General features: G+C 43.3%; 1 protein-coding gene across 7 annotated transcripts in view; it reads left to right on the top strand.

Annotated features, from left to right (window-relative positions):
* Window positions 1–23,653, top strand: part of DIP2C (disco interacting protein 2 homolog C) — a 323,874-nt gene that overhangs the window by 180,137 nt on the left and 120,084 nt on the right. For all 7 annotated transcript variants that reach the window (XM_065627299.1, XM_065627298.1, XM_065627302.1 and 4 more), the window contains one exon: window positions 8,110–8,220. In XM_065627299.1, the coding sequence (XP_065483371.1) occupies window positions 8,110–8,220 (111 nt within the window). The remainder of the gene's footprint in view (window positions 1–8,109; window positions 8,221–23,653) is intronic.

Below are 23,653 nucleotides of genomic sequence, written 5' to 3'. Positions count from 1 at the left end.
GAGTGTATTGTCACATATGCTATACAGCAAATGTGCATTGAGTCTGACACATGGGGGATGTGCTGGTTGACTCCGCAGTGCAGGCGCAGTGAGCCTGACACATCCAGATGCTGCACAGACTGCACATATGCGAAGGACATTTGTATGGTTCCAGCTGGGCTGTCGAACATCCAGAAATCCGGAACGGATATGCTACGTTTGGCAGTGTTAATGGGAGAAGGGATAGGAGGAGCCCCCTTTTTTTTCCCATTAAATCCCCACCTGCTTTAACTTAGGGAGACAAAAGTACAGCCTTGTTTCCTCAAAACGCTTTCTCAGGATGTCAGTTTGTAGCTGGAGATGTTCTGTGCACAGAATAGTTTTGCTTTTCTTGGCGTGCCCGTATGTCAGAGATCTGAAAATAACAGTGAATCCGGGCCTTTCTTATCTGCACATATATCCCAATCTCTCTCGTGCTGTGACCTTCCTCTTGCTGCCTCTGTGGAGGAGCCCTGACAGCCAAGAGCTGAAAGAACAACCACTTAAACAGGCATTTCTTTCAGAATACGTTTCTGAAGATTGTCTTGATTAGATCAGTCAGTTCTGGGTAAGATAACGTGGACAGCTGCATGCACACTATTAAGAGGAACCCTTCCTAGAAGGAAAATAACTAAATTACCTGCATCCCCCATAAGCTGTGTTTTCTCCCAGTTTGCTTCCAGCCTTTTGCCAGGAAATTTGATTATTCATTCGCAGAACAGAGACGATGTTGTTATCAATTAAGCTTTGCTTCTAACAGCTTAGACATGGGTGGTTCATTCTCTCTTAATCAAGTGCTGTGTCTACACTAGATTACTTTCCACAATTTCCCATCATTGGAACCACCAGTGTAGCTCTAATTGTAGCGTAACCATGTAGACCAGTCACCAGTGCTTTATTTATTATGGCTAATAAACCTGTGAGATGTGGTGTTTAAAAGGCCCCTGTTGCTCCTTCCGCAGGCCTGGAGACAGATCGCAGCATCTCCCGCTGCGGGAGCCCGGCCGCACCAGCGCGCGGCTCCAGGCTGCGCGGGCAGAGGAGATAACGCGCTCAACATCCCTTTGCCTTATGAAGAAATTACCGTAGAATTACAGGGACCAATTTCCATAGGCTCTGTTATTAATGCGACGCTTACTTATATATATCTGTAATGTGTGCATGCATTTGCATACTTTTCTGTGTGTATGCATGTATACGTTTCCTTTCAGCCATTCCTACTGCTAGCCCTTTGGGCACTAAATGTAAGCTTGGCGATTACAATGTCATTTTCTCTTCCACAGACATTATGTGGATTGCAACATTATTTGGATTGGAAGGATTGCAAGGAAATGTTTAAACAAAGCTTGATTCTGGAATTTAAAAAAACCTCACATATTCACTTTATTAATCATAATGAGTATTCCTATCACATCTACCTTCCTAATTCTTAAAGATCTTACCAAGGGACAACCATGACGGAGCATTTCAAAGCATATATGTAGGTTGAGAACATGGATCTCACTGAAAGACATCTGCATTGCACAACTCATGGACACATTTCTGAAAAGAGCGTGACGAATGTTTCACAGATGAGAAACTGCAGTGCATAGATGAACGCTTAGTGAGTCTTGTTTTTAAAAAAGAGTTTTGATTTGAATTGGTGGATGCCTTGCAGAGCTTAGTTTACTTAAAAGGAGAGGTTTTGAAAGCATCTGAGAACTACCACTTCATGCCATCACTTAAAGCTTCATGATTACTGCTTGGCTTTTGCCATGCTTAGGGCTGATTTATTGTTTTACACACTCTTTGGTTTATGATGGCACCTCAGTTTCCTATCCTGCAGCAAGACCTCATAATACCAAACCTTGTTCAACCACAGAGCAAAAGATACCTCCCTTCAAAGACTTCACACCCTAACAGTAAGACAAAAACTGGGTGTAAGGGAAGAAACGAGTACGTGACGAAATCAGTTAGTTATGCAGGTAGTGGTGTCAACATTCAGCACGATGGGTTTTTGAGGGAGGATATTTTTAGTACACATCAGAGTCGGGGTGTTTTTCAAAGACTTTGAAGAATTTCAATGAAATATCTGTTGGTGTTTGTGGAGAGCATCTGTGAAACATAAGAGCATAGGAGGAAGCATGAAGATGTTTTTCTAAAAATCTGACAAATGGGTGAGAAAAGATGGCTCAGTGAGAGGCGAGCAAGGGGGTGTAGAAAGGAGAGGTACCATTGAGGGCCTTGCAAGCAAGCTTCTCTGTGCTGGAGTGGAGGAGGTGGAAGCAGGGGAGGCACGTGAAGAGCCGGGTGTCACTGTCAAAGCGAGGAACTGCTGGAATTCCCAACACTGTCCAAATGGACGGGTCTGCCCCACGTTTCTTTTGTTGAAAGCTGGAAGAAGGGTGTTAAACTGCTGGCAGTGTATGCTGACCAGTGCATTGGTGAATGTGTTTGCCATGTGGACAGATAGACTTTTACTATGTACTCTCCCAAAATAATCTTGAAATGTTACACTGACGCTGTAGGAAAACCTAGAGAAAAATGGAAATCAGAGATGGGGTGTGAATTGCAGCTGTAATGTGATGTCCACTATTGCTGAGATAATGGGGAGAAAAAAGGAGCCCACATTAGCCATGCTAAGCTGGGACTGAAGGCTTAATGCTTGCAAGGAAATGCTTGTAATAAGGAAAGAATATCAGTTTGAAGTATGTGCATTGTTTGAAATCAGAGCCAAGTGCAGGAGTAAGTGTGAAAGCTCACCTGTGAAGGAAAGGTTGTTAATTAAACATATGTAATCAGAAATTCCATTGTCTCCAGATTTATCTAGCAGAAAGTGCCTCCGCTTGCCGGGATGTCTTTGGTTGGGAGTATTGGATTTTAAGTCTCCTTTGGCTTATCTGGTGAATTCATTGCTTAGATGTACATTCGATGGGAAGAGTGAAATGCCAGGCTAAGTAACAAGTTCTATGGGGTTGGTGTGACATTTAACCTGTTTACGAAATACACTTTAAAGCTGAGCCACCAGCCATTGCGTAGAAGCTCAGGAAACGCTTTGAACAGAAGGTAAATACTGTTTCTTAAAACTGCACTGCAAACGCTCTTTGCCTTCCCACTAGCCCTGGAGCTGCTGGGTTTATCCTGCAGCTCTCTCTCCTGGGCTCACATGCCGTAAGTTAGTTTTAGAACAAAAAATGTAGCCTGTGTCTATGAATGCCTTCTGTTTCTTGTCAATTAGACGTTTCAGCTTTTAAATATTTTTAGATTCCAAAATTTGACACAGACAGAGGAATAAGAGATGCATCAAAGCAACTTGTCAGCTGTCATTAAGGAAACAATTGTCCTCTATTGGAGAGGGCAATGCAGCTACTGCTGCATTATCAGCACATGGCACTGCAATTTAGCTACAAAAGAGAAGTAATAAATAAGGGAGGAACGAGGAGGTGAAGGCAAAAGGAAAAAGGAAAGAAGGAGGTGAAGCCTCCTTCCAGCTGACAGTTTCATGCCTTCCATTCACTTAAAAATAGAACTATCCAGCTTGCAGTGGTATTGCATAAGTAGCCTTACTGAGCTCTTGCATTTTTAGCTAAATACAGTAAAGGCAGGATCCAGCTTGCAGATTAGGATTTGTAGATTGATATATCTGCATTAAGTTGTCTGCCTGCGAACCTGGTATTTAAGCTCTCATTCTTATGTGAACGGACACCGTTAATTAAGTTGATGAAACCCAGAGGGCTTTTCAGCTTATTCCGAAGCAGATACCTCCACCGACCACCTGCATAGCTCTCCAGGCTCCCCTGGGCTCATTGAGTTTCCTGAAGAAGGTGTCTCACTCTGTTCAGGATTTGCTATGGTATCAGAGACATCTATGCAGAGTGAGCACATGTAAAACAGGACTTAGAGGGGACATACACCGTTCTGGTCAAGCCAGGTATCAGAGTCTACAACATCTGAAAAGACATTGGACGCCTCTGTTTAGACTCCTGATTCCTGGCCTAGGTCTCTGTTTTTCATAGGGGGAGCTTAGCTTAAGGACCTTCTTGTAACACCTAAATATAGGTGTCCTAATCTGCAAGCTGAATCCTGCATTAGCAGCATGAGATAAAAGGAACTAGTGCTTGTGTTAAGAACGTGGCTGTTTGCTCCGGTGCACCTGGTAACACTGATGTGCAATGTGATGAGCATAAAGCACTGATTTCTCAGCCTTTTAAGTAAAAGAACTGTGTTCCAGGCATGTATAGTTTGCTGAAATTCTTCATGACTTGTAACAAGTCAACCATTAGTGCTAATTATGCTTGCCTCTTAAAGTCCTGCTTTAGCTGCAAGACTGGGGTGGACTATGGCGTTATTAAGATTGGTGCCAGTTTGACAGTGCCTGTGATTGTGTCTGCATGTGGGGCACCGGTGTGACACTGTCCTTTCTTTTATGAAAGCCCTTCATTGCTCTGTTGCCTCCTTAAATTTAGGAATCGATCCAATACGAATTCTCAAATCCCGTTGTGCCACCGATTCACAAATGCATCTGGGCCAAGCTGCACTTGAACAAGCATTAGCACTTAACTCATGGACCCTGTGTGCTGGCTGTGAAAGCTATCATTTTTTTTTATTTAGTTATGTTCAGATGTAGAAGTGAAAAAAGAAAAAGATGCTTGTTACTGTGCTGTATTGCTAGAGCCTTCATGGAGGTGAACAATTCTGCTGTTAACAGCGCTTCGCTATTAATGGCAGCACTTCACTGATTTCATGGTGCTCATTATTCTGCGTGGCTTTTACTCCCACCCATTGCTCAGGAGCGGCAGCGTGTGGGTTTTCGCTGTTGTGTCCTTTGTCTCACGCCACCGTCGGGGCTGCGCGAGGGAGCGGGTGCTCGGGGAGCAAAGGTGCGAGTCCAGCAGTGCCGGCGAATTCCTGCTCCAGCCCCTCCAGCAAGGAACCGTCACCGGGTTTCTTACTGTCTCTCCAAAGCACAGTGATGCTTTGTGTTTGCTTACGTTAAAGGAACTTAATACAAAGATCTTCCTACAGATGGCTCCTGGAGAGCTTCTCCTCTGTGTTTTAGTGCAGAATTAACTTTCTCATGGATATCAGTGCTATCGGTGAGCCAAGTTCACAGGTCCTGCTCTGTACTTGGGTAGAAGTTTATTCAGTGGTTTTTTATTCATGGGCAAGTGAGAAGTAAAGCCATCAAATGATCCCCAGACGTCATAAAAGGAGAATATATTTTGATATTCTCCTTTAGGTTGCTACAGCCTTAAATGACAACTAATGCAGGGTGTTGGGGCTGTCTCCTTTAGTGTATGAAGAAACCTCATATTACCCCTCGTGTGAGCCCAGACTGACGTAGAAGAACAAGCACACGTGTACAAAGTAGGAGGGAGGTAAACTAGTTAAAGCGTCTCTGTTTTACGATTAGATGAAGGATGTCTGTACATGTTAAGACCAAGTCACAGCACGATCTCCGTAGTGAACCGGCAGCGGGATGAGCCCTTCACAGGGTTTGGGTGCCGTGGGCAGCCGTGCCGCCCGGGCCAGTGCGGTGGCCTGCTGTCTTCTGCAACAGCAGGTCCGTGTGTGAGGTTGCCTCACACCTACTGTCTTTTTAACACCTTGGAAAAGAGCTTTGTGCACTGCCCAGAGCTGCGGGAGAAGAGACTGAGACAGCTGGGCTGTCTCGTAGCCACGTGGCCGGGAGAAGGAAACCACAGGCCTCAGTGTGTTTTGTCCAGTGGCTTTCAGGTCTACCTGAAAGGTCTTCCTACAGCAGCTACACGCCTCTGAAACCGATGCTTTTCCTCACTATTTAATTTCCCCTCAGTGTTTCTAAAGCCTATGGCATGGGATTTTGTTGTTGGAAGGATGCATTTAATCCCCTTTTTCCTGCACAATCATGATGTTGTACTTCATTGGCAACACCTCTGGTTTTGTTTGCTCTTCTCCACACACCGTTGCTCTACACAAGTCATTTGCCATGGGAAGTTGTGGCATTGCTTTCTTCACAAAACCTCTGTCACACAGCAGCAATTTTAGGTGCACTGTTTGGGGTGTGAATTTTTTTAGGATTTTTTAGGTCTGTGTGATTTCCAGGAAGTATGTCATTCCTAGCAATATGGATGGGGACTGAAATGAATTAGAGTGGTTAACATCTCATACAGACTGAAACATAATTTTTTGAAAATTTTCAATCAGAATTAATTTAGCATTAACTTTATATTGCTCGTTTTCAGGGTGACCCAATAAAGAAGGCAAAACTCTAAATAAACAAATAAGGAGAAAATGTTTCTTCTGATTATTTCAGTGATTCAGAAGTTAGGTTGACCTGCCTTAAAGAATATAAAGGCTTGAGGGCAAGTGAAACTTCACAGTACTATAGTGTGGAGACAGAGCAGTTAAATGAAGACATTTTACTTGATTTAAGAGTATGAATTATTAATCACAATCCGAGTAGAAGAAAATTTATGGATTCACTCTGGCTTATATGCGCCTGTGAGACTTTACTCCAAGTATGTTGTTTAGCCAACCAGCCACATCTCCACAAAATCAAAGCAAACTTGACATAGCTGATATTCCAGAGATTTAAGAGAGAAGCTGTATTTTGAGTTCAGTTTGTTTCCACAAAGGAATAAGTGTACAGTGCCAACTTTTTTTTAAAAAATGCATTTTAAAGAATCCATTTAAACATAAACTGAGACTGAAGTCAGTATTTTCGGTTGGTCTGTATTCTACATAAAAATTTTTATTTCCACAAGTGTAGACTCTTACCTCTCCAATTAGCAGGCATTGAATAGTTCAGAAATAGTAGTGGGAAGTTTTTACATTGTGTTTCAACTGAAAAATATTAACATGTTTCCGAGCATTGTTTTGTTAAATCCAATTTCAATTTAATAGTTATCCATTCAAATACTTAATTATTAATCGTTTAATTAAGTAATTTTAACAGATCTTTCCCACTGTCAGCCGTAGGTGCAAGAGGCTGGTTTTACTTCTGTCCTGACATTTACACATAGTGTGTAACTACTTTTTAAAGGCAAAAAATAGTAGGAAAGACTTCATTTCGTTTCTTCAGGTACTTCTGGTTTTTCGCCCCTGTGCATCCCAGTGCTGGAGCTCTGTGCTTTATTCACTCTGAGCTGAGTGCATCTCTCGTGGGCATCAGGTTCTGCTCTGGAAGAGGGCAGGGTAACATATTATCCCACTGGTACAGGTGCAGGTTTGCTTTCTTTTCCTATTGTTTGCTTAAATTTTCCTGCTTAAGTAGTTCACTTTGCTCTTCTCTGGAAGTTGTCAAGGAACATTAGTTTCTGTAAGTGTTTATATACAGTGCTGCTGTGGTACCACTACTGTCTTTGAAGGACTATCCAAGAAAATACCTATTTTTTTAATAAAAGCAATTTCACTATGAGAAAGAGATGAATACAAGGTTTAAATCTTAAATACTGGTTATTTAGGCCAGAGATGCTGCAGGTTTATATATTATAAGACTGAGTTATTTTGGTTGTTTTGCTGGAACAGATGACTATTTTCAGCCTGGTTTGGTGCAGTTATTGTTTACTTTCTGGCCCTTGGTAGCTGAAAATGCCTATAGATATTAATATAGTTATTTTCCTACAGGGTGTATAGTTTCCATAGGTTAGTATTGTGTTGTCACCAGCTGGTATCATCCAACCGCGCAAGGTTTTAGATAATACTCACGGGCTAAGTTTTCTTAGGAACTGTTTGTAACCAATTTGCAAGAAAGCTTCAAGATGCATTGCAATGCCGTCCACCTTTATTAGCATGTTCAAATATTTCTTGAATACCACTTTATGGAAGGTCACCTGTTTGGGAAAAAAAAAACCAAACCAAACAAAACATCACCAAACTTACTATCTGTATGCTTTTCTTATGTAGTCTGTGTTTCTGGAAAAGGGTTGTCTTAGAGAGAACCAGGAAAATAACCACACCAGAAAAGCTGACCAGAGGCAAGTGCTGTGTAACCAGTTGACACAACATGGTTTATCTGCTGAATGTTCACTTTCTACTTCTAGTGTAGGCTGAACTCCTCACTATTAAGCTTCTGGAACTCAATCAGAATAAGCTGTTGTAATTTTTTTGGTTTTTTTTTAATTAATGCAGGGGTGGACCAGGCGTTACCACAAGAACGTCGAACTCCTGTTACTCCGTCCTCTTCCTCTCGATATCACCGTCGCAGGTCCTCAGGGTCACGGGATGAGCGCTATAGATCGGGTAAGCAGAACTGAAGATCACAGATGTGGAATGAAAATTTGAAATGACTGGTTCTGTTCTTTGCTTTTTTAAAAACAATTTTGTTGTAACTCATGTAGTAGCTAAAAATGGGAAGTATTCGTTGTATGAATACAGAGGCACCATCCAAGCATGCAGGGGCGGTGTTACAAAGCCAAAGTACATCTGGAACAAATGTGGCAACAAATGTGAAGGGCGACAAGAAGGATTTCTAGAGGCACATCAGCAGTGAAAGGAAGACTGGGGAAAATGGGGACCCACTGCTGAGTGGGGCAGGAGACTGGGTGACAAAGGGTAGGGGAGAGTCCAGGATACTTAATGTCTTCTTTGCCTTAGTCTTTACTGGTGAGACTTGGCATTCGGGAATCCAAGGCCCCTGAGACCAGTGGGAAAGTCTTGAGCAATGAAAACCTACCCTCTGTGGAGGAGGATCAGGACAGGGAACATTTGAACAAACCGAACATGTACAAGTCCATGGGACATGATGGGATGCCTCATTGGCCAACATGATTGTGAGGCCACTCTCAATTCTTTGAAAGGTTGTGGCAATCAAGGGAGGCTCCTGAGGACTGGAAGAAAGCAAGATCCATTCCTGTCTTCAAGAATGGCAAGAAGTGGGATCTGGGAAACTACAGGCCAGTCAGACTCACCTGATCTCTGAGAAGGTGGTGGAGCAAATAATCCTAGAAACCATCTTTAAATATGTGAAGGACAAGGAGGTGATTGGGAGGAGTCAGCAGAGATTTATGAGGTCTTCTTATTAGGTTGGTTACTCCATGCTTGACCAACCTAATAGCCTTCTACAATGAGATGACTGCCTTGGAGGCTAAGGGAAGAGCAGCAGATGTTTGCCTTGACTTGGATAAGTTTTTTCACAGTTGGATTTTGTTGTACCGATTCTAGTTCGGTGAATACTATAGGAAAAATATTTAATTAGAAGTATAGAAAGTTGGGAACATCATTATGCCCTAAATAGAAGCACTGACTAAGGGAAGATAAAATTAATTTCAGAGCTGAACAAAAGGGTAAAATCTCATTTCCAAATGACTGGGATCCAAGTATCTTCACAACACTGCTCCAGATATGACACAAAGTGAAGGAAGTGATTAGTTTTAACTGAAGGAAAAGTGACCTCTGAAACTTCCTTACTCTTCCCTTTGAAGGCGTAAACTACGTGTACACCCCCTTAACTGGATGAAGGGTGGGTGTGCTCAGCTGTTGTGTGAAGTGCTACAAGACAACCGCAGTATAAGCACGTTTCTGGGATGACAGCCGGGGCCACAGGCTGGTTTGTCTGCTGCTGCCTGTCTTGCAGCTGGAGCGTAAGGGACCTACAGACAGCAGCACCCATCAGCCCGTGTGGAGAGAGACCCTTGTGAGCTGAGGGTCAGGAGACAGGGACTGATGTTTGCAGGGAGCACCGAGGAGCCAACTGTGGAAATCCTGGATTGTGTTTGAGAGATGAATCTTGCTGGATGCTGTCAGACTCATTGTGCTGACACAACTGGAAAATTTTAGAGAACTCCTTATTGAACCTTATGTAACATATCTCTGGTTCATTCCATTAGTCAAAGAGCTTGCCAGTCCCATTTAAAGGAAAATGAAATTATAAATGTTGGCAGAGAAAGTTCATGTATGTCCAGACCATTCTGATACATTTGAAAAACTCCCCTCTTGGCTCAGAAACCTTAGGTTCACACTGTAGATGCTGCCAGGTTTTCATTGAATAATGGTTGTGGGATGTGCATAATAATTCTGTGATATGTAAGCTCCTAGAAGCGTCTCCCATATTACACTGAAAGGTGTCTGATTTCTATCCAGTGTTTTTTAAAAACTAGAAATACTATTCCTGAAATTGTGTAATTTGTGGGTGTACAGCCCATGGTCCTCAAACCTCCAACTGCTCTCCAGAGCAGTTCTGTTAAAAATGTATGTATTTGATTGTGCATTGAAAGTCATCTGCTTGAGCTGTGCTTGCCATTTTTAAACTAATTCGTTGAGTCTGGGGATGGAGAAAAGGAAACATCATGTACGTCTTCCCTGTGTGCCCCTCCTGATACCTCGGGAGTGCTCCGAGTTGCTGTTGCTGCCTCTTGATTTTCAATCGCTGCCTTAGAAGTTAAGTGAAATGGTACATAAGCTCCTGCCTTAGGAATGGGGTGAAGTGTTGTAATGATATATATAAATAATGAAGACACAGACTGTGTTGCTGAGAGGAAAAGTAAGGAATTGAGTGCAAAGGGTTGCTTGTCACTAGTGCAGGAGTCTCATCTTGGGAGAGTCAGGACTATACTATAAACTCAGATCTCTCTTGCTGGTCTCAAAATGTCCTTGGTGTTAAAACTGGAAAGCTTGACAGTATTCCGGGGGCTTGTGGCAGGGCTTTGAATTCCTGCCTTGATCGCTGTCTGACGTGGCTCCTCAGCAAGTCACTGAGCTCTCCAGCAAATCGGTTTGAGCAGCTACCGCATCTTCACTTGCTCAAAAGTAGACTGTATGAGGCAAACGTCAATGAAGGTAAATGTAAACTTCCATTTCCATTTTGAAAAGTTAACAGATCATCATCTTCAAATTTGCTTTCAGAGGAGCCTGCTAAGGTACCGTGCAGTGTTCCTATCCTGATTTATGTTCTCGCTTTCTATACAGAATCACAGAATCACAGAATCACAGAATGTTAGAGATTGGAAGGGACCTCGAAAGATCATCTAGTCCAATCCGCCTGCCAGGGCAGGAACACCTAGGTGAGGTTACACAGGAAGGCGTCCAGGCGGGTTTTGCATGTCTCCAGAGAAGGAGAATCCACAACCTCCCTGGGCAGCCTGTTCCAGTGTTCCGTCACCCTCACTGAGAAGAAGTTTCTTCTCAAATTTAAGCGGAACCTCTTGTGTTCCAGCTTGAACCCATTACCCCTTGTCTTACTGTTGGTTGTCACCGAGAAGAGCCTGGCTCCATCCTCGTGACACCCACCCTTTATATATTTATAAACATTGATGAGGTCACCCCTCAGTCTCCTCTTCTCCAAGCTCAAGAGCCCCAGCTCTCTCAGCCTTTCCTCATAAGCTCCACTCCCTTAATCATCTTTGTGGCCCTGCCACATACATTGCCCCGTGAGATCAGCAGCCTGTGTTTTTCTTGGTCTTACAACTTGTACTCCTCCTTATGGCAGGTTACAAACTTCCAAGGCAGATTTCTTTCTGGTTTTCTTGTCTTCATAAACATAGTTGCTTCAGGTAGAAGCCTTTGTTTCTCTTGTTGTTTTGCTGTGCTTAATACTTCAGCATCTCTGCTCTGATCATACTCTGTCATTAGATCTGAGCTGTTACCCAGTTTCAGTGCTTGTTATCATATTTGGCACATCTTGGAAAAGGCCCAAACCAAAACAAATGTGTGGTCTTTAACCAATAAGTAATTCACATCTAGGAAAATGTGTCCCTTCCTCAGTTCCTTTGCACAATTTATTTCAATTAACATCTGCACAACTCTACTCCCAACTCTGATCAAAGTCCTTTTCTGTCCCTTCTTGGTAAGGTTTTCCTAATTGGAAGTCTAACATCCTGAAAGTCATCCAAGTCTCCTTCCATGCCTTTGCTTTTTACATAAATTTAGATGTCAGCAGAGATTGTTTAATGAACTGTCTTTGGAGACTCAAAATCATTGCTGCCACTAATATCACCTTCAACTTATGCTCTTCTATTATGGAAAATGTCAGACTGTGACATTTGAAATCCCTACCTATTTTCTCACTTCAGTCTTTTTTATTATTATTATTATTTCATTAATGTTGTAACAGAATTTTTCAGCACTGGAATTTTGAAAACTTGATTTCTCTGATTTTTATATTCAAAATGAAATTAACTCTGAGTCTATGGAAGCTATTTTTTTCATAAATGTTCCTGGTACATTTTGTGTTTTAAGATAATTTGATTTTAGAATACAGCCTACATTGAAAATTTAGTCTAATTCTTTAAAACCAGAAAGGTTTAAAATTTCCTGGGTATTTCTTTTTATTCAGGAAGGGATCCTGAAATCATTATGTTCCAAAACATCAGCTTCTTTGATCATTTTTCCGATGTCTAAAGGAATAGATAATGCTATAAGTGTGGTAACTGAATCAGTGCAGGCCTAAGTATATTATTTACTCCATACAAATGTGGCAGCTAGTTTAGCTGATATTAATTCAAAAGCATTTTGATTTGTTTACTACTGAATATAAAAAATCTCTTAGTATTTACTCACTTAGAAACAGCATTTGGAGATGTTTGCCAAATGAGTATCATGGCAACGTTCTTCTCTTAGCAGCTGCCGTTCCTTAGCCATTGTCTGTGGTATAAAGTTATCTTGGGGCTCAAGATGACGGTGAAGCCAAATATTACTGTAGGCTGGATCTTGTGGCCAGTGGCGTTTCAGGCAAGAAAAGGCAGTTGAAGGCAGACTGGCTTGCACTCCAGTTCTGCCTCTGCGTGCAGAGGAGGCGGCAGCGCTGGGCTCGGTCTGGCTCGAGTGATGTGACTGCAAAATCAGGCGCAAGACTTGAGTACGAAGGTAATAATGGTCGTGTAGATGTAGCTGCAGTTGGACATCCGGCTTTGTTTTCTTAGTGCAGTTTAGAAAACAGGTACTTTTGGAAGCTGAAAATCCATGGATTTGGTATGATGTGTTGGGATGAGGAGATGGGAATTACATGGTGGAGTAGACAAGTAGGTGACCCATTCACAAGTAGGTGAATGGCTAAGCTTTTGCAGTCTTATGATGCTGTCTACATGAATGAACTCAGTCAAATACTGAGGTTTTCGGAGGATGTTGGCCCTACATGTCTTCCACACAGTCACTAGGCACCCGTTTGCTCCCTGGTTAGCACTGGCTACATTCTTCTCCCGCTCACATCGAAACCCCTCGTAGAAGAACCTGAAGCTTCTGCCACCGTTATTTAAAATACCATCATACAGGCTGTCTTGCTTTGGCAGAACGGTTTTCCTGCTCCGGTGCTCGGAGCAGTGACCTGTATCCTCTCCCCGGAGGCCCAGCCATGGTTGGCCCCACGCCGGGGCTGTTGCGGTGGCCGGAGCAGCGCTGGGCTCTGCTGCCACGGAAAGGCTGCCGGGCGGTACAGCAGCGGCTGCCAAGGCAGTTCCAAACAAAACACCCCCTGGGAAAACCAGGCAGATCCTCCTGATCAGAAATTGTTCCCTTGATCACGATAAACCTCCCCTAGATCTGCGTTTCTGAGCCAGTTGTGGCCTGTGGGGTTCAGAGGGCAACTCTCCTTCAGAGACCTGCAGCGCCTGTTTTAACTCCTCTCCAGGGAACGAGTATATTATCCTCCCTCAGCTGAGTGTTCAACACATGGAAAATTCAAATGTCAGGTCCTTTCCAACTTCTTTTTTCTGAAGGGGCATCTCTGTGGCCTTCAGATTATGCCAAACCAAAAAGCTTCAGTTTTCCATCATAATGCTGAAAAACAGAGTACCTTCTCATGTGCCAGGCCCTGGCTTTCACTGTTCCCACACCTGTCAGTAAAAAAAAAACCAGGGAGATGATGCAAATACATGAAAAGTATGTACTAATAAAAATTAAAAACTAAAAAAATCAACATTAAATCATGGGGAATGCGGTGTAATATGTTCAAATGCACATGCATGTGTTAGGAATGAGATAGCAGCTCTTGGATCTATGATTTCTGCTGTCGAATTCTCCCCTGATGAGATGAGGATATGACAGATGGGTTGGGCCAAGTTTATTAAGACCTTGTTTCTTGTGAGGTCTCTAAGAGGCCTTGAAGATGACCAGTGTTCTGCAATGCCCAGAGCAAGTATGATGCTTAAGAAAAATGTGACTAGCGAGCTCTGAAAGCTTGAGTTTTCCAGATGTCAGAAGTGGTGTGGGAAGTAGCAGCGTAAGTGAAATTGCACTGCCTCTATGTCTAAGGGTTCACGGTACGGTGTCTTAGAGCAAAGACCAGCAAATGAGCTACGCGAACTATGTGGGCAGATACTAAAAGTCACAGCCATGGATGAGCATCAGGCTGGGAGCTGAGAAATGGAGCGTTTTGAGAAATACCGTAGTGGAATCAGCCTCTCTCAGCTGGTAGCGTGGAGGACGGGTGCTGCAGGTAAGGGGATTGTGGTACTTGGACTCTCGGCAGCGAGTACCTTCCTTCTCCCACTCACTCTTGCTGATATTTTCCCATATGTTTAACTTCTGAAGATGAGAGAGATTCAGTCTGGTACACCGTTTTTGAAGGGCTGCCAGCCCTTGCCCCAGAGATCCCACCACTGCAGAGAGCAGCTCGTTTTCCAAGCACACGCAGCAGTTCTTTTAAAAGACATCTTAATATAGGAGATTTTTGGAGATACTGCCAAAACAAATGCGTCCTAACTACAACTCTCTCAGCTCAAATTCCTGAGCCACCTTTCCCACACTGTGGTTCAACGGGGAAAAGACTGAACAGCCTATGCTGAGCGTGAAATCATTAAAATTCAAATCATCCCAGGCTAGGTCTGGGGGGCATTTGAAATAAGGGAGCTAGTGGTGAGAGAACATTACCTGTAGACCCAGATCCTAGAGGAGAAGTTAGCACCAGGCCCTGGGGAGCTGAGCTGCTGTGCTCTAGGAGCTTCAGTTCGTGCCTTACCACCTATTTGTTCTCATTTACCGTGAGGTAAGTGTGTGCATGAACCGTAACAAAGGTTGCTGACATTTTGCGTGTTTACAGCTTACCTCATGGTGATTTTAAAATATATGGGTGGCTTGCATTTTTAAAAGGACACTCAAGATCTCATTCTGAAATCTTGCCAGAGCTGATGAAAAAGAATTATACTATGAGAATGTAAGAGTTGTAGTGCGTGGTAGAGGAAAGGATGGAATAGAAAGGTTCGAGGCATCATTTTTATTGAATCCCTATTATTTAGCATTTCTCCAAAGAATATGAAAAAAGAAAAATATGATAAATGTGCTATGTATCAAGATGGGACTGCTTGTAAATATTAAGGTAGCTCATCATAAAACAAATAATTCCTTAACCCTTCAGGTGAGCAAGGGTTACTTAAGAGTTAATCTGTATTAATTAACCTGGCTGTAGGCACACTTTTTCAGAGATTAATTAATGTCCTATTTGATTTAGCTTACTTACAAACTTAATTTCAAGCTACAACTCAATTAGGGCAAAAAAAGAGGTTGAAGAACTTGTGCAGTGATATAATTTATATGACCACATCCTTGCTTTTGACCCAGCAGAAAAATTTGTAGGGATAATAGCAGAACTCTTGAGGAAGATTACTCAAGGATCTCCAGAGAGAAACAAAAGAAAGTTGATTTACTTCAGATCGCATAATAAGGGGCCCTGAGATGAAGTCACTATGTGAAGCTGCCTTCCAGATTGCATTACAAATGAGGCAATAAATAAGTGGAGGGATGGAAATTATTAGTGAGAGACCTGCATGTTGGTTTTTTGTTTTGCTTATGAGTAGAGTTAATATAGTTTTAAATCCCAGAGTTTAGAGAAAAACATTTTAAAATCAACTTTATTATAACAGCTGAAGAACCCAAAGTAGAGCAACAACTATGCCTTTCAGCAAAACTAGTGGTGGAGTCACGAAGAGTTCAGTCCTCTGGTTCGGTGTCCTCAGTTTCCATCACATAACCGCTGTGTTCCGCAACCTGCCCGTGCAGCTCTCCCACCTGCGTGTTCAGCTTTTGCCTTCCTTCCACCCAGAATTATGGATTATCGCCACTGCCATCCCAAGTGGGAGATGACAGTCGTGCTGTTCTTCCTTAGAGTTAAGCTTTCTGACCACATGAGAACCTACAAAGCTTCGAGCTTCTTCAGGTGAGCAGCAGGAGGTGTACCGGAGGAGCTGGGCAGCCCAGCCCTGTGCGGAGCACACGGGGGGCTGTTCCCTCACCAGCGGAGTTTGTTGGCCGCAGCATCCCAGAAGAGCCAGGCCTTTGTCGGTGGCACATTCATGGGAGTGCAGGGGTTTTCTAAAATGCTGACTTTTCATTGCCAAAAATTGTGCAGGTCAACAAAGTTTGGCTCTGAATTCATTAAGAGTCAGCAGAACTTTCCCCTGCATGTCCATGTATCCCCAGCTCCCAGTAAAACCAGAGGCCCAGTATATACAGTTTAAACATCCCAAGGACTGAAACTTACGCACTTAAATTGTTTTTTTAAATATAAGCAACAGTTTATTTCTCTTAGTAACCTCCACAGCCCTTGTATAAATGAGTGTCCTCTTAGAGCAGATGTTCTTGCATTCAATTGAGTATTCCCTGTGTTTGTTGTGAAAGCCAGATTTCAGAATTAATAGCACACCTGCTTGCAGCTGGAAATTAGGTGTCACACTGTTTGGGCTATTTGCTTTCCTATCTTAATACCCAGAGAGGTTGTGAAAGTATTCTGAGACTGCTTCATTATAGCATCACCCACAGCAGAGATCCGTTATTATATGGACTCACTTACTTTCACATTCCCAGAGGAGAGATGATTTTCCGAGGACTGATCTGTGTTGGATGAACACAGCAATTTTTATGAAACCACTTGCCCTGTATCTGCCTGAAAATAAGTCAATGCTGTTGGCCCAGGACAATCAAAAGACAAAGCCTAACTGTAATCTGTTCTGATGATACCACATTTACCCTGTCTCACCCTATTTAGTACGTCCTGATTGCATTTCCAATAGATGTAGCTACCAAATTATCTCTACTCAGAGTATTTACAGGCCATATATTAGAAAATGCATTCTCAGTATATCCTTCGTTTCCATGGCAGCTACAACAAAAGTCTGATTAAACTCATAAGAGACTTTCATGCTTTCAACTACCAGTTTCCTGTAAGGCAGCAATTGCCAACCTTTTCTCTGTGTAATTATTTAGCATACTATTGCTATCCTTAGCCTTATCTAGAATTTTCAGCCCAAATTCACCTTTGATAGTTCTTGTTTGATAACGCCATTTTCGCGTAGCATCAGTTGCCTCCCTGCAGTAACTCGGAAGCTGTTAGGATTCTTGTGTCACGCTGTGTGTTGATGCAGCAATAATCGCCCTTGCTCCTGTGGCCTCCTGCAGCGTCTGCCTGTTCTTCCAGCTCCTTTCCTTGGTGCCACCTCAGATACTGGCTTCCCTGACACAGAGACTTGCTTGTGGTTTTACTTATTTGTTAAATGTCTGACTTCAGGGCTGATCCTCTACTGCAATATAAATAAGGCATAAATATGTATTATATTTACATAAATAAGCTCTTATTAAAAATCTTTTGGCATTCTCAACTCATTGGTGCGGAGCATCAGCCTTCTTGATCTTCATAATCTGCCATTCTGCGAGCGAGTCGGTTGTGTTTGTGAACTATCCCATAAAAAGTAAGGATTCTGAACTTTCTCAGAGTCCTTGGGTCCGTCCTACTCCCACTCGTATCATCATCTTACCAGGAATCGGCTACTAAAGCAAAGGAAGAAAGATTATTTCCAAAGGCTAAATCAAAAACGACCAAAATTGCTTAGGGGAGAGGAATTACATGAGGCAAAAGGAACAAACAGGTGAGATGGATGAATTCAGATCCCAGCTAAGTATGTCTCCCAGCGGTTTGATTCTTCCAGGGTAAGTCCCCTGGGGGGAGGAATGGAGGTACCATTACTGCAGAATGGGCAAACCAGACTGCAGAAGATGGTGAGGGCTCTGCTAGACAGTTCTGCATCTGTACAGCAAAAATTAGGCAACAGCTTGCTTTTCCATATTTGTGTTCCTTAAACAGCTGGTGATTTGGTCTTGAGCTTTTATAATTACTGGGAAACTGAAAACTCAATCAAAGACAATAGAAGTAATGTATTTTATCTGAAACATAGGTAGAAACAGACTTGTGCTATCTTGACTATAATAATGCACAACTCCTGTCTACAGCAAGTCTAATTTATTTCCTTAAAAAAAACTAGGGCTGTGTGATAAATTAGATACAAGAGAACTACTTGACAAACAACTGCAAGACTTGATTTAAGTGCAAAAGAAGATTCTGTTTTTCTTTTGTGTGCTGAGGCACTTGATGCAGGGGGTGTGAGGAGCAGTTTTATAACGTGGAAATTTTTAATGTAGCCGATGCTTGCCATGGGAGGAGTGCCCTGTTTTGTGATCCTTGCAGAACTAACAGATCCCTGATCCATGAGGCGGTATCACTTTGCTTACAGTATGTTGAGTGTTTGACGTGCCTGTGGAGCAAACGCGGCTAATACTGAATAAAGGAAGCTGCTGAGGCATGTTAAACCAAATTTTAACAACCCCTCCACATTGAGGAAGAATGTGACTGTGATTTGTTGAACAGGTTTTTGTTTTTTAAAAAGGAGCTGAACAAGGAGCAAACTCATTCTCCTGCTAAAAGCTGCAAAAATCTGTGGGAGGACTAGGAATAAGCAGCATATTTCAAATGTCTCAGTTACAGTTCAGAGCTTCCAAGGGCTGTGTCTGGCCCAAGTCAGGAATGGGGCGTCCCTGTCGATGGGGTGTAAGGGAAGGGCGAGTCGGGATCACGCTCCATGCCAAGCGAGGATGCACGCTGCACAGGAGTGTTCTTTTAGCAGCTGTAGAGAAACATGAGATGCCGCAGCGAGGCTCCATGTATGGACCAGGAAATGGCTGACCTTGTTCATCACATAACAATTGCTTTCTGCCTTCAGGAAAAGAAGGCTCATTTGCTTGTGGAGCTCATCTGAGCCCAGAAGGACCATGGGTACTGCCTTCCCCAAAGTCAGTAGCTGGGAGAGGACAGCTTGTCACAGGGGAAACTCGCCACTTACTATAAATACACATACATTTGTGCAAGGAGGAGAGAAAGTACGTTCTACAGAAAAGACTTCAGTAAAATTTCAGAAGAGACTTTTCCGATCCCAGAGCCAATACAAACCAGACTAAAGCTCCTGGCCAGGCTCTCTTTCTGTATGCCAAGCCAACTACTGACTGAAAAAAAAATTGTCACGTCCCCCCAGAAAAAAATTATGTGGACTCAATGATCCTTGTGGGTCCCTTCCAACTCAGGACATTCTATGATTCTGCATTACAGGCTACCAAAAATGTAGGTAATAAGTGCTTAAAGAACACTATGAAAAGGGAGTCAAGAGTATAAGCAGTCTGTAATGAACAGGATTTACTGCTATGTTTCTGGGCATTGTTATTTAACCTTTGGACACTGCCCACCTGTCAGCAGTTAACAGGGTTATCTCCCAAACATCTGCTTTCACCCAGTCGCAGAATCACAGGCTGGTTGGGGTTGGAAGGGACCTCTGGGATCAGCCAGTCCAACCCACCTGCTGAAGCAGGGTCACCAGAGCAGATCGCACAGGAAGGTGTCCAGGCGGGTTTGAATGTCTCCAGAGAAGGAGACTCCACAGCCTCTCTGGGCAGCCTGTTCCAGGGCTCTGGCACCTCAAAGGAAAGAAGTTTCTCCTCATATTCAGATGGAACCTCCTGTGCCTCAGTCTGTGCCTGTTGCCCCTCATCCTGTCGTTGGGCACCACTGAACAGAGTCTGGTCCATCCTCTTGACACCCACCCTTCAGATATTTATAAACATTGATGAGATCCCCTCTCAGCTTCTCTTCTCCAGGCTGAACAGACCCAGCTCTCTCAGTCTCTCCTCGTAAGATGCTCCAGACCCCTAAGCATCTTCGTAGCTCTCCGCTGGACTCCCTCCACTAATTCCTTGTCCTTCTTAAATTCCTTGTCCTTCTCCTTGTTGAGGACAGGTTGCTGTCTCCCATGTTGAATGTGTTTCAATGAACAGCCTCTGAGCACAGGCTCATCCCTGGGGCACAGCTGTGCCGACCACGGCCTCTCTGGTCTCCCGCTGGTTTGCCGTGCCGGTGGGATCCCATGGGAGCAGCCTGCCAGCGCAGGTAGGGTGTCACTTGGTTCCACAGAAGCAGAGATGGGCTTGCTGCCTTGCCCATGGACACAGACGCACTGATGTGTTGAACATGCAGCCATTAGATTGCACTGAGGGATAAAGCTGGGAACGACCATGGAGAACACGGGGTCCGTATTGAGCTGGAGCTGTGCAGTGATGTGTGCTAGCGGGGTGGTTTTATTTCCTAAGCCTTTTCAGTTAAACAAGGAGCACAACATTGTGCCAAGTTACGAGATAAACCAGATGACAAGAGGGACTGTGCTAAGCAGAGCACCTCCTGGGAAAGCCGCGCAATCCGTCCTGCTGGTGGAAATAAGGAATTGCCCTCTGTTTGCAATAGATGAGGATTTCTGATTGTGGAGTGCAGTGGCCAAAGCCGTGGGTCATCGCTCTTGGAGTCTGAGCTTATGGACCCTCATTCTCTGTGCCGGTTTTAATTTCTCTGCCCACTGTTTTGAGGCCTCATCTCTTGTTTAATAGCTCTTCAAAGGGAAACTTTCTCTTGTTTTTTTCCGTTCCACTTCCTATGTATTTCACTTACTGACTTTGCTCCCAGAAGTATGCTTGCTCTCTCTAGCCTGTCATAGAAAATAAAGAAAGAGAATAAACAAATACAAATTCTTGAATACAACAGAGTAAAGACTGGGGACAGAGTTGTTTTTTCTGAGGTTTGCTAAGTGTTATCAGGCAGCCTATAAGAAATACGTGTCAGGTTGAATACTGACTCCACAAGTTCACCTTTCCCAACCGTCTTTCTTTACTCTTTCCCATTTATTGATTCCTTGAGTACAAACTCACAAATTGCGTTCAACATATGGCTGGCCAACATGAAACAGTGGAGGACAATAGCAGGTAGGAACTGTGCATTGGTTCCTACTGCTGTACATAGAAGTGGTGATATTTTACCCTATGCTCTAGATTTTCTGATGAGACGTTCTTGTGGAAAATCCAGGTAGGAAGAGTATAAAGATTTTGTTATCTATAGGAGCCTTTTGAAGGGTCAGGGCCTGGAGATGTTTTATCAGCTGTAACAGTGTAGTTAGAATGTCACAGGCTTCTACATGAAAGAACATTTTGCCTGACAGCATTTTCTTCCCACTTAGACTTGGGACTTTTTCAGAAGACTTGAGTGCAACTACATCAAGGTATACTTGCGTTTGAAATTCTGTCTGAAGTTTATAATAGATGAGAAATTGTAGCATGCCACACTATGAGGAAAGAGAAGTGGGGAGGCTGTTGACTTTTTTTTTTCCTTTTAATTAATGAAAGCTGCATACATGAACTATTTTTTTCAGGAAAATTTAAGACGAAATTTGTGTTTTAAAGCAATGCTCAATCACAATATGATGAATTCAGTTAGCTTGAGTGTGCCAGGGTAGATTGAGAAGACAGTTCAGACCCTTTTGTCAGACCTGCAATACAAGGGGCATCACCCTGCCAGAAAAGGTTTGAAATTCTAATGTGATGTTCTCTGCTGTTGCTCTCTGGGATATGTGGAGAATACAAATGGCATTGTGCTGATGGGATTCCGGGGGGATAAGCAGTTTCCCATCCCAAAGGAACTTGGACCGGTCTTCTTATGCTCACTGTACTTCGTCCCAGTGTGTATCACAAATGTGGTTTCCTTCCTTTAGTGAACAAGGAGCTTCCAATTACTATTGTATAAATTCCTATTGCAAATCTCCATGTATTTTTTCGGGAGCTGCTAAGGACAGACTGGAGGCAAGCAATGGAAGAGAATGGGTCACAAACGATATGATGGGCACTGTAGCCCATTTTTTCACCAAGATAAAGGCAAAGAGCGACCATGCTCTCACTCAGATTGATGAGAAGCGAATCACCAGGGTCACCCTTTGGTGAGGGGTGTACATTTCTGTTTAGATTTAAAACCATGCCTCATGAAACTACAAAAAGAGCTTATTAGTTGTATTTTGGTTAACATTCCTTGTGATACACCAGCAAAGTTGGCTTGTAGATCAGAAAAGCAAAGCTAAAACCTGGAGAAAAACAAAGCATTTGTATGGAAAGCACAAATACAGGCTGGGCAGAGAATGTATTGAGAGCATCCCTGAGGAGAAGGACTTGGAGGTGTTCGTTGATGAGATGCTCAACACGAGCCATCAATGTGCACTTGCAGCCCACAAAGCCAACCGTGTCCTAGGCAGCATCAAAAGAAACATGATCAGCAGGTTGAGGGCAGCGATTCTGCCCCTCTGCTCTGATGAGACCCCACCTGGAGAGCTGCGTCCAGCTCTGGGGCCCCCAACACAAGAAGCACATGGACCTGTTGGAGTGAGTCCAAAGGAGGACACAAAGATGATCAGAGGGCTGGAGCACCTTTCCTATGAAGACAGTCTGAGAGAGTTGGAGTTGTTCAGCCTGGAGGAGAGGAGGCTCTGAGGAGACCTTATAGAAGCCTTTTAGTACCTAAAGGGGACCTAAAGGAAAGCTGAACAGGGACTTTTTACAAGGATAAGTAGTGATAGGACAAGAGGTAATGGCTTTAAGCTGAAAGAAGGTAGATGTAGGTTAGATATAATGAAGAAATTCTTTACTGTGAGAGTGGTGAGGCCCTGGAACAGGCTGCCCAGAGCAGCTGTGGATGCCTCATCCCTAGAAGTGTTCAAGATCAGGTTGGATGGGGCTTTGAGCAACCTGGACTAGTGGGAGGTGTCCCTGCCCATGGCAGAGGGGTTGGAACTAGATGATCTTTAAGGTCCCTTCCAACCCAAACCATTCTAGGAGTCTGTTCTGTGATACCTGAAGCTGATATTTGGTGGGAACATACCTGCTTACTATTTCTGTCTTTCTGTGGTTACAGTATAGATGTAACCCATGAGCTGTTCTCAGGTGTCATTCTTAAGTATCAGTCTGGCTTTTCCTCACCTCTCTGATTTGTCAGTACTTTGGGACTTAGTCTCTAGGTGTGCATGGCTTGAATGTTGTTCATTAGCTTTACAAGTCCCACTCTATACAAGACTGTCAAAATACATTGAAGGGCGTCTTCAGAACCCATCAATAGGCTTTCATTCAGAAAGAAGACCATACAAACCATATGGGCTGTTATTCATTCTTTACCTAATCCTTAGCTTTTCTTTAGATGCTTAGAGACACTTTGTTCCGCCAAGAGTTTTATTCCTGGGAGAGAACATTGTGAAAAGATTTTTCATCCAAGCTTGACTGTTGCTGCTGCTTTTACTTCCTCTCCCCTGTGAGCTGTTGCTGATAGTCCCTGGACCATCTCTGGACTGTTTGTCCTCAGTCTTTTCTGGACACGTGTCCTGTTTTTTGGTAGCCTCCATGCTCTGAGTGATGCCTTCCGAATAGTTGACCTTGCAGGCTGGGCTGGGAGCAGGTGTACGTGTTCCTTCTCCCCAGGCAGCTTCTCTCTTGTTTATTTAGTTTCTTATCTTTTCCATTGTTTTTCCTTCCTGTTTTGGTTTTTGTTTTGTTGTGTGTGTTTGTTTGTTTGTTTTTAAGTAATCTTTAGTTGGGTTTATTCCACAGTAACCCACTACGAATAAACATATCA

This window comes from Caloenas nicobarica, chromosome 2 (genome assembly GCF_036013445.1).
Source record: "Caloenas nicobarica isolate bCalNic1 chromosome 2, bCalNic1.hap1, whole genome shotgun sequence".
Lineage (NCBI taxonomy): Eukaryota > Metazoa > Chordata > Aves > Columbiformes > Columbidae > Caloenas > Caloenas nicobarica.
The sequence above is the reverse complement of the archived record's forward strand: the minus strand, read 5'-3'. Positions and strand labels throughout refer to the sequence as shown.